At 57.8% G+C, this 10,444-nt stretch overlaps 1 protein-coding gene across 1 annotated transcript in view; it reads left to right on the top strand.

The window, feature by feature from the left end:
- Positions 1 to 10,444, top strand: part of ADCY3 (adenylate cyclase 3) — a 60,354-nt gene that overhangs the window by 6,878 nt on the left and 43,032 nt on the right. The window contains exon 2 of the mRNA XM_019537232.1: positions 8,691 to 8,840. Coding sequence (XP_019392777.1) covers positions 8,691 to 8,840 — 150 coding nt within the window. The remainder of the gene's footprint in view (positions 1 to 8,690; positions 8,841 to 10,444) is intronic.

The raw sequence follows: 10,444 nt of genomic DNA, 5'->3' as shown, positions 1-10,444 counted from the left end.
CCAGCCGGGGCTTCGGGCTCCGGCCGCCGAGCAGAGCGCCGCGCAGCTGCCAGCGTCGCACGGGTGCGCGCGTCCCCCGGCAGCTCGGCGGTGGCGACCGCTGGCTTCTCGCCAGATGTGCGCAGAGCAGGCTGTAGTTCTCTCTCTGTTATCCAGGCTCGTGGGTCCAGCGAGGCTGCCTCTCTGCTGCAGATGTGAGCTGGGAGGCGTTCGCGGGGCTGCAGTGGCCCTGGGTTGGCATCCAGCCTGGGTCGGTAGCCGGTGGATGAAGCGATTGCGCCGGCGGGGGTCTCGGTGTGGTCCTGGTGACGAGAATCAGATCCAGAGTCCGGCAGGAAAAGCACCTGCCGGCTCCGAACGCCGCCTCTCGGGCCTGTTTTGGGCACGGTCCAGAGGGGCGTCCCAAAAACGGCCCCTTGTAAAGAGGGAGATGCTGCACATGCCTCTTCTGGGCCCCTGGGAGCTGGCTTATAGCCCACCCATGAAACGCCCGTGTGAATTTAGGTGCCCGTTCCACCCTGCCCAGGTCCCTGCAGAAGCATGAAGCCATCGCGCCTCTTAGCTGTAAGACTGAGCGTCAAGAAGCAGCGAGGAGGGGCACGACCCGCCTGCCCTTTGTGCATGAATAGGTGTCCAGGAACTCGTGCGACGTGGCTAGGATCCCATTTAGGCACCTAGCAGGCGGGTTCGGATGTGGCCTTCGGTTCGAGTCTCGGCTTCGTCTGGGGCGGCTTTTCCCTTCGCGGAGGGACCTGGGGATCTTGCATATCAGCTCTGAAGAAGCCCCGAGACGCCCTCCGGAGCGCTGGCTCGGCCGCGTCCACCCCTTTGCCTTTTCCACTGCTTTGTAAGTGGTGATGAAACCGGTCCCCTGAGCGACTGGGGTTTATGCCCGTTGGAAAGACTGAGGCCAAGAAGTCTCCTCCTTGGCTTCAGTCTTTCCAAGTGCCGTAAACCCCCGTAGCGGTGTCGTGCAGGGACGGCAGGCGCCCCGAAGTATGAGGAGGGGGGAACGGAGATGGGCTGCAGTGACTTTCAAGGGGCGATGCCCCCTCTGCCTCTCCCAGGGCCGAGATTCGGCTCTTTTTCGCCACGAAGGCTTGCGGCGAGGTGGGTTTGAGCAGCCCCGTGGCTGGCCGGGGTGCCCTCCTGGGCCCAGACAGCCTCGTTAGAGCAGTTAGTCGTCATGACAACCTGGGGAAGTTGCTTAAAAATAGCAAAGAGCAGTTTTGCCCTTCCTCCCAGCCTCCAGCATTTTCTTTGCTCTTCCTCAGGGGTCTCCCAGGGTTTCCCTTGCAGGCGAACTTCCCCCTGCCTGCCAGGGAAGCCGCCTTGCTGGAGGCGAGCCAGGCCAGGAGGATGCTCTGGTCCTCGGAGGGCATGAGCTCCCTTTGAGTGGTCCTTTCCCCTCCGGCTGCCGCCCCGGGCCTGTTCCCATCCCCTTTGCCCTAGCGGGGTCTGTACAACCCCTGCAAACAAGGCCTCTCGCGTGCTATAGCGGTAACACCACCGTTGGCATCCTGACGCTTGGCGATCCCGCGTCGCAGCGCGGCCAGGCTGGATTTGGAGCTGGGACGTGGGAATGTGCAGAGAGGAAGGGACCGGGCAATGGTTCGGGGGCTGGTCGGGGACCTGGGAGCTCTGTGTTTGATGCCCTCCTCTGCCACAGACCTCCAGCGTGACCTTGGCTCTGGCATCGAAACTCTCGCCGCCCCAGTTTCCCCTGCGTAAAACAAGGATAAGCAACATTTTTTTTTGGCGAAAATATTTATTTCTATCCATCTATATATAGATCTAGCTCTGTATCGATCAGTCTGTCCGTCCGTCCATCTGTCTGCCTAGCTATGAACCCGTTCCTCTAACAACCCACTAAGTCACCGCTGTGGTTCACTTGATTAACCAAAACACACTTGGACAGTTATTTTCGTCCCGTGACAGAGTTTGCTCCGTGCTCCTACCACTGTTCCAGTGCTTTCACTCGTCATTTTTTTTTTTGGTAAAAATGTATGTCTTTTATATATTTATAACAAATTGTTATGGAGGTAACCATATTTATGTTATACAAGATATGGGTTAAGGAGGTAATGAACTGACTAAAAGATGTGTATGTGTGTGTATATATATATATCTTTATATATCTATATAAAGGTTTTTTATATATCTATATGAAGGGTGTATGTGTGCGTGTGTATACATATATTTACACACACACACACCCCCTTCCAGTCACTGTTCATCACCTCTGTAACTCACCAGAGGAAAACCCATCGTTGTTACAGCACCTAGGGGTGCTGGGAGGGCGAGTACCAGAAACGTGAGGCCATGGGACCAGGATGGCACCTTGTCTAAACAGCTGACGCTGCATGGGGAGGGGGGTTGACGCTCATGGAGTTGATCCTGTACCCATCTGGGGCTAAATCCTCATCCAGGGGCGAGAGCAGGGACCCTTGATGTCTGTCCCTTAGCCTCCAGGCCTGGGGGACGGGGTCTTGTTCAGACCTGGGGAAGGCAGGTCACTTTGGGTGGGAGGGGGTCGTGCCCAGGTTGGAGCTCGGCTCGAACCGTCTTGGGTTTGCCTTTGTCACTGTGGCAGGCAGCGGGGTCTGGAAAGGACTGAGGCTCTTTTCAGAGTGGTTGGTGGGGTTGCTGGGCCTAGGAGCTTTAGGCACCCTGTGTTCTCCATCCACAGCCATCTGTCCCCCTTATTACCAGGCGCTGGGGAGGAGCCTGCCCTGCCTCCAGCCTTGCACGGCATGCTTTGCTCACCCCTGCACAGCCTGGAAGGGGCTCTGGGGGGAGAGACCCCGGCTGCACGGGAGCGCCCGCCGTGTCTGGGCGCGTGGCAGGACGCCGAGCGGAGGAGCGGCAGAAGGAGCACGTGTACCTCTGCTCACCGCACTAATTGGCCGCTGGTGTTTGCGTCCCTCGGGGCTGTGCGCTGTTGCTAAAGGCACCTCATAATACTCCGCATTTCTCCGGTGCTTTGTAAACATGGACTCACTAATCCTCACAACGCTAAACTCCCCGGAAGGGAGGCAAGTAACCTATCCCGCACCGCCCTGTTGTGGGAGGCAAAATGGGCATGGAGCGGTCAGGTGACTCTCCCAAGGCCATGGGGAGAGCCTGTGTCAGAGCTGGGCTTGGGACACCGGTGCTCCTAGCCCCGTTCTCCAGCTGCCGTTAGCCTGACTGGACAAATCCCCATTCAGTTTGGCTGTAGGGCACCTGCATGGGGGGGGCGGGGACCGAACTGCCCTACCACACTCCATATCCCTATGCCTGGGAGACCGGGGGGCGCGGTAAGAGGACCAAGGTTGCCTGTGGAGTAGGAGGGCTAAGGGGTCATGTTTCAGGGGCAGCTGAAGGAGAAGGGAATTTTTGAATGGCTCCTTCCTCTTCCTCTTGGCTCTCTGCGGCATGCAGGGGCCCTCCCCTAGTCCCGATGGCTTTTAATAAAACAGGGACTTGCTGAGGTCCCTTCCAACCCTGGTTGTCTATGATGCTAGGGACGGGTTTTTGGGTCACAGAGGGCAGCTGGGCTTCGGCCGCGAACAGGCGGATGAGAGCTATAAAAAATGCTCAGGCACGACCCCAAGGCACAGGTTCAAAGTGCAGGAGATGAGGTGTTGGGAGCCTTCCCACTGTTATGTCACTCGGCCTCTTCCCAGGAACTTTTTTTGACATGGTGGCAGGATCCCTTGCATCATTCCCACCAAGAGATCATGGGTTGGGGGTCCTCACCCGATTACTCAAGTGCAGCCGGGCTCGGCACGCGCACGGCCTTGGCGCTGCCCGGTGTTTGTGGCACCCCCACGTCGAATGCACTCGACTTAGCCACGCAGAGATCCTTGTCATCATCACAACCTGCAAACCCGACCAGCCTCCCCTGCGTTTGGAGAGTCCAGCTGGGTTCTTGTCTTCCCACGCATCGTCGCCCGCCGGCAAGCATCTGCAGGTTACGCCAGGCTTTGCTGAGCGGTGTGTATTCAGACGCCTGCTTGCATTTTCTGGCGTGAGCGCTGGCACGCATTCGTTAGCTGATATGCCCCCACCTCACCCTAGTAAGACCGAGTCGATATGAAGTCATAGCAATGCCTGTTTCTTCGAATGAAGCCTTCTGGTGCGGTCTCCTTCGGTGCATTTGCCCCTTGGGGCATGAGCGTGTTGATGCCCCAGGAGGAGCTGATTCCAGCTCCTGCCCCTGCAGCGGGACTGCGCTGCAGGGTGCGGGGAAGGAAAGCAGGCAAGGAGAAAGGTGGCGTTTGGCCTCCGTGGCTCCCTTCCTTAGAGAGTTTTATGGTCATCCGGCATCTTGTGCCCGTGGTGTCCAGGAGGGGTGAGAGCGGGCAGTTCTCATGGGTAGAGGCTTTGTTGTGTGGTCACCTGCAATGGCAGCAGGCTGGACGCAGTGACCAGGGAGACCCCTTCCAGCCCTGTGCTCCTAAAACCATCCCCATGCAGGGTGCCGCTGGGCAATAAGGAGGGGCCATTTTAAAATCATTTTCCACGTGGGAATCAATCCCGAGAGCAGTGAGCCATGCCAGCCCACGCATTCACAGTTTGCCAATGATGCCAAGCAAGTCTGCAGGTGGCACCAGGCTGGGGGGAGGAGTAGATTCACTGGAGAGTCGGGCTAGGATTCAGTGACCTAGACAAATTGGAGGATTGGGCTAAAAGAAGTATCATGAAGTTCAACAAGGACAAGTGCAAAGTCCTGCACTGAGGAGGGAGCGATCCCCTGCACCGGTGCAGGCTGGGGGACGGGCTGGGCAGCAGCTCTGCAGAAAAGGACCTGGGGGACAGGGGACAAGAGGCTGGACAGGAGCCGGCAATGCGCCCTTGGTGCCAGGAAAGCTACCAGCATCCAGGGCTGCGTTGGGGGAGCGGTGCCAGCAGATCGAGGGACATGATTCATCCCCTCTATTCAGCACTGGGGAGGCCACATCTGGAGTCCTGTGTCCAGTTGTGGGCCCCCTCGACAGACAGGATGTGGACAAGTTGGAGAAAGTCCAGTGGAGGGCGGTGAAAATGGCTGTGGGGCTGGGGGACAGGACTGGTGAGGAGAGGCTGAGGGAAATGGGCTGACTTAGTCTGCAGAAGAGAAGACCGAGAGGGGTTGAATGGCAGCCGTCACCTCCCTGCAGGGGGGCTGCAAAGAGGATGGGGTTGGGCTGGTCTCAGTGGGGGCAGATGATGAACAAGGAGCAATGGGCTCAAGCTGCAGCAAGGGAAGTTGAGGTTGGATATTAGGAAAAACCTTCTCACTGGGAGGGTGGTGAAGCACTGGACCAGGCTCCCCAGAGAGGTGGGGGGGTCTCCATCCTTGGGGGTTTTGAAGCCCCGGGTAGACAAAGCCGTGGCTGGGATGATGTAGCTGGGGCTGGTCCCGCTTGGAGCAAGGGTTGGACTAGATGTGACCTGAGGTCCCTTCCAGTCATCATCTCTGAGTCACAGGCCCCTGGTGCTGTTGGCTCTTGGCCTCCCACCCAGCTGCCTGCCCAAGGCGTGGAGCAATAAATAAAAGAGAGGATGCAAGATGGGGTTGAAAGCCTTCTGCCCCTAAGGACACGCTCCTAGTGCCGGTAGCACTGATGCTGTGCGGCGCTGGAGGGGACAGGCATTGACTGCATGCATATGGGTGTGAAATGAGAGGTGAAGGGTCAGATCCTTGTCCCGTAGGAAGGCATCAGCTACTCGGGGATGGGATCTTGGGGTACAGGGAGCTGTGGATCCAGTACGGCAGCTCTCACGTGCGCCCACCAGTCTCAGCATTTCACGTATTGTTCTTTATAGCTGTGGGGAAAGCTTTGCCGTGTTGATCTCGGGGCTTCCTTGGGTAGGTGGTTGCCTGTGAATGCAGGACGCCGGACTCGATGGCCTTGGGAGACGCTTTCCCCGCCTGTGGTCTGAAATAAGCTCTATAGGCCGAATCCTGTTTCTCCTAAAGGCATCTCAGTGCTGCTTCTGCATCCAAATGCTGCTATGCAAGAGGCCTGTAGATCCTATTCCCACCTGTACATGCTCAGGAGGCTCTATTATGTCTCCCTGGATAGGCATAACTGCACATGATGCCCCACAAAATATGGCCCCTTGCACCGTCTAGCCCAATGGTTTGCAGCTGGGATTGCTCCCGCTGCATAAGGGAGCCCACAACGTCCAGGCGTGCGGCCGTACGGAGAGAGCAGAGGTGTAAAACGGCTGCAACTCCTTTCTTTCCATGGACTTGCTTACACCCGCTCCAGTGCTGGCCCCTCGTCTCCATGCGCGGCGGCGTGCGATCGTCGGAGGGCAGAGCTGCTGAAGAAGCGCCTTTCCCCGGGGGCCCGCCGCGACCCCGGAGACCGGAGAACCTGCCGACGTTTTCCAAAACACCTAACAAGTTTTAATGACGAGAAGTTAAACTTCTGCTCCCCGAGGGCAGCCGGGAGGGCCGGGAGGCCGCACGGGAAACAGCGAGCGCCGCTACTTGGCACGCGTGCTAGAAACGACTCTCTCCCGCTCGCGGCACGAAGAGCGGCCGAGGTCTTCTAAAGCGGCCGGGGGTCGTGGATGCCTCCGAGGGGCCTGGGTTGCAAAGGGCCGGCGAGTCGGGCAGCCAAAGCGGATCCGCTGAGACGGGACCCCCCGGCAGAGCGAACGACTGCACCCAAAGCGAGGGGCAATCAGGCTGGAGCTTTCTGTAGCTCGAGGGGAGCCCGTGGGGAGATGCCATGTCAGCTGGGGGCATCTGGTCCTTCTTTAGAGCGTTCCCCTACTTGGTCTCCTGCTCTGCTTTCTGCTCCCTGCCCTGTGCTGTAGGTTGGCCGCCCCTGCTGCAAAGGAGGAGGGTGTCTGTGTGGAGACCCAGCAGCCGGGGAGAGCGCGAGAGCAGCAGGACCTCGCGCGAGGGGCTCCTGCCCCAGGCCTGGAGCTTGTCGGCACGAGGGGGACGTGTGCTGCCGGTCCGCTCTTACCGAAAGCCCAGGGTGAGGAGCGATGGCCTCAAGCTGCAGCGGGGAGACTGAGGTTGGAGATGAGCTTTCTGACGGTGAGAGTGGTCAGGCGTTGGGACGGGCACCTAGAGAAGCGGTGGCATCTCCATCCTGGGAAACTTTCCGGAGCAGGTTGGACGGACACTTGGCTGGGATGGGTTAGTCAGAGATGCCCCTGCCTTGGGCAGGGGCTGGGCTGGACGCGTGGGCGAGGAGCGTCACCAGAGCTGTGTCCTGCTCCCTGCCCGTGGTACTGTAGCAAGCCCGTGGGGTGCTGAGCCTCCAGCCCTCTCCACAGGCTCTGGCATCTGAGCATCCTGGTCTTTATGGGTCTCCTCTGGTCCCCCCAGCAGCGGCTGGTGTCGGAGGATCTCCGATCTGTCACCCCCTTTCTGTGATGCTTTGAGACACGGGACGGCTCAGGGTGGGATCCTCCGGATGTCTTATAGGACTGAACCAAGCGGCCTCCTGCTCCACAACATCCAGTTCGGGCCAGGACAGGCCCCCTGTAGCCACCTCATCTGCCTCCCTGTATCCCACAGGCCCTCTGGACGTCCCTGAAGTTATTCCGGTGTGGACTAGAGCCTCTCTCCCCCCACACCTTGCCTTAAAAGTGGCCCATGACTGGATCCACCTCAGGCCTGGCAATGACATGCCACTAACCGTCCTCGCCTTCTGTTAGCCCGAGCTGGTCTGGCTTCAAGCTCCTGGCCCTTGCACCCGCTTTCATAGTTTCATAGCTTTTTCGGGGCTGGAAGAGACTTTCCAGATCACTGGGTCCAACCCCCCCTGCAATGTTTGCCGGCTCCCTCAGCCCATCACCAGCATTTGGGTCCCCCATGGAGGTGCTTATTGACAGGGGCCAACTCAGCACCGGGGCTCCGGTCTGGCTCCGGTCTGGCTCCGGTCCCTCAGTCATTCTCGTGGCTCTTCTCTGAAACCTCTCCAGTTTTTCGGCAGTTTCCTGGGAGCCCATAGCCCAGAACTGGGCCCGGTGTTGAAGAACCAATCCCACAGGGCGCATCTACACGTGCACTTTAATGTGCGTTAGCTTATTTTAATGCTTGTTAAAGTGTCACTAAAAAACTGTGCACTGTTGCTAATGCGCATTAAAATAGGCAAATGGGCATTAAAGTGTCACTCAAAACTGTGGGCATTTTTTACATGTGTGCATCACAGCGCTGGGCGCTTTGAAAAGTTGTATAAGTAGCGAAATGCGCATCAGCTTGTGGTCAGAGAAGGCGCGATTAATTGAGTCTGCTCCAAAGTAGCGGATCTCCTGGGAAAAAAGTATGCGTATAAATGCCCCATGTGCTTTCGCTAATGCACATTAAGCTGGGCTAATGTGCATTTTCCTAATACCTCACAAGGGAGGTATTAGATTTAATGTGCATTAACTGAAGTGCGTTAACGCATGTGGAGATGCACCCATAAGTGCCAGACGCTGGGCACGAGGCGCTGGGGGCTGATATAGTCTGGCAAGCCCGTGTGTTTTCAGCTGGTCAGGGATGCTGGGGATGATGTGGGAGCTGGGGGTCTACCACCTGGGGGGGGCGAGCAGTGTAGACAGCCGCAGGCATAGCAGCGTAGGACTACAGAGGACCGTGGGTGATCATCTTATCCAACCCCTTGCGCTGTAACAGGATCACGCCTGCCTAGACAGCTGCTTTTCCCCATTCTCTCGCCGATGACTAACCCTCTCTCTCTTTCTCCCGAAAGATCCTGTCCAATGTCGCCGTCTACCTGTGCACCATCACCGTGGGCATCATGTCCTACTACATGGCCGACCGCAAGCACCGCAAAGCCTTTCTGGAAGCACGGCAGTCCTTGGAGGTCAAGCTGAACCTGGAGGAGCAGAGCCAGCAGCAGGTAGGAGCGGAGCCCGGCTTGTTCCTCAAAGGCAGAAGTGGACAGGCGATAGCTCGGGAGTCGCTGTCAGGAGAAGAGGGAGCTTGCGCTAGCTCCTGGATTTTAATGCTGGCCGAGGGCTGGGGCTGTAGCATGTGGATGTGCTGCTGTCGGGGCAGCGAGTGGGGAGGCCAGCGCCGGAAGAGCAGAAAGGCAGATCCTGCTCAGTCAGCGAGGACCCTGGGGCTGGAATAACCTGCAGGTGGGGTTGAGGGGTATCAGCAGAGGTCTGAATTGGGACCACAAGCTCTAAAAGGCAGAGGCCGTCTTTTTGCTCCAAAAGATGTGCCGAGGGTGACATCCAGGGAACTCCTCGGGCTCCTCCCTTCTCTCCTTCCCAGCTCCTCTAGTCTATGAGATAAATCCATGCAGACCTAGGGGAACGTGGCCATGTCCTCCGGAGGCCAGGCCGGGTGGTGAGGAAGGCATGGATTGAGGACATGGGAGGCTGGCGCATTATTCCCGGCTCTGCTTCCGATCTACTAGGTGACGTTGGGCAAGTCACTTAGCCTCTCCGCCTTTGTTTTCCCACTTGTGGAGATAGAGACACTGAAGTGCTTTGCAACCTACCAGCTAAGTAAGAGTGGGAGCGTGTTATTGCAATGATAATGATGTCCATGTCTCGTCTCTGCTGGTACTTTAGCTGTGACCCCAATGTTCATGTAATCACAGAAGTCGGGTCAAAGGGAATTTGTAGATCTTCAAGTCTGACCCCCAGCCTGGGCGGGAGAAAAACTGGGCTCAAATGACCCCAGCCAGGTAGTTATCAAGCCTCTTCTTAAGGCCCCCCGGGTAGGAGCCAGCACCACTTCCCTTGGAAGTTGGTTCCAGCTCCTAGCCGCCCTGACCGTGAAGCCGTTCTTGCGGATGTCTAATCCAAACCTCCTCTCCAACAACTTGTGGCTGTTATTCCTCGTTATGCCGGGGGGTGCGAGGGGAAACAAGATCTCTCCCAAACCCTCCTGGTCCCCCCTAGTGAGTTTATAGACAGTCACCAGGTCCCCCTCAGCCTTGTCTTGTGGAGGCTGAACAGGTTTAGGTCCCGCAGTCTTTCATTGTAGGGCCTGCCCTGCTGTCCCCGGATCATGCGAGTGGCCTCCTCTGCACCCTCTCCCTGCTGTCCACATCCCTCCTGAAGTGCGGCGCCCAGACCTAGATGCAGTACTCCCGCTGCGGCCTGACCAGTGTCGCATAGAGGGGGAGGATCACCTCCCTGGCCCTGCTCGAGATGCATCTGAGGATGCACGACAAGGTGCGGTTAGCCCTGCCCACCATGACCTCGCATTGTCGGCCCATGTTCATCTTGGAGTCAATAATGACCCCACGATCCCTTTCTGCCTCCGTGCTCTCAAGCAGGGAGTTTCCCATCTTATAAGTGTGCTGCTGGCTACTACTGCCCGCGTGCAGCACCCTGCACTTGTCAGTGTTGAAGCACATCCTGTTTATGTCAGCCCACCCCTGTAACCTATCCAGGTCTTGCTGCAGTCTTTCCCTCTCTACTAGCGTGCTCACCTCACCCCAAATTTTGGTATCATCAGCGAATTTAAACAGGTTGCTTTTCACCC

The sequence above is a fragment of the Crocodylus porosus genome, unplaced genomic scaffold (genome assembly GCF_001723895.1).
Source record: "Crocodylus porosus isolate Cpor-Errol unplaced genomic scaffold, CroPor_comp1, whole genome shotgun sequence".
Lineage (NCBI taxonomy): Eukaryota > Metazoa > Chordata > Crocodylia > Crocodylidae > Crocodylus > Crocodylus porosus.
Note: the sequence above shows the minus strand (reverse complement) of the source record. Positions and strands in the feature narration are given on the sequence as shown.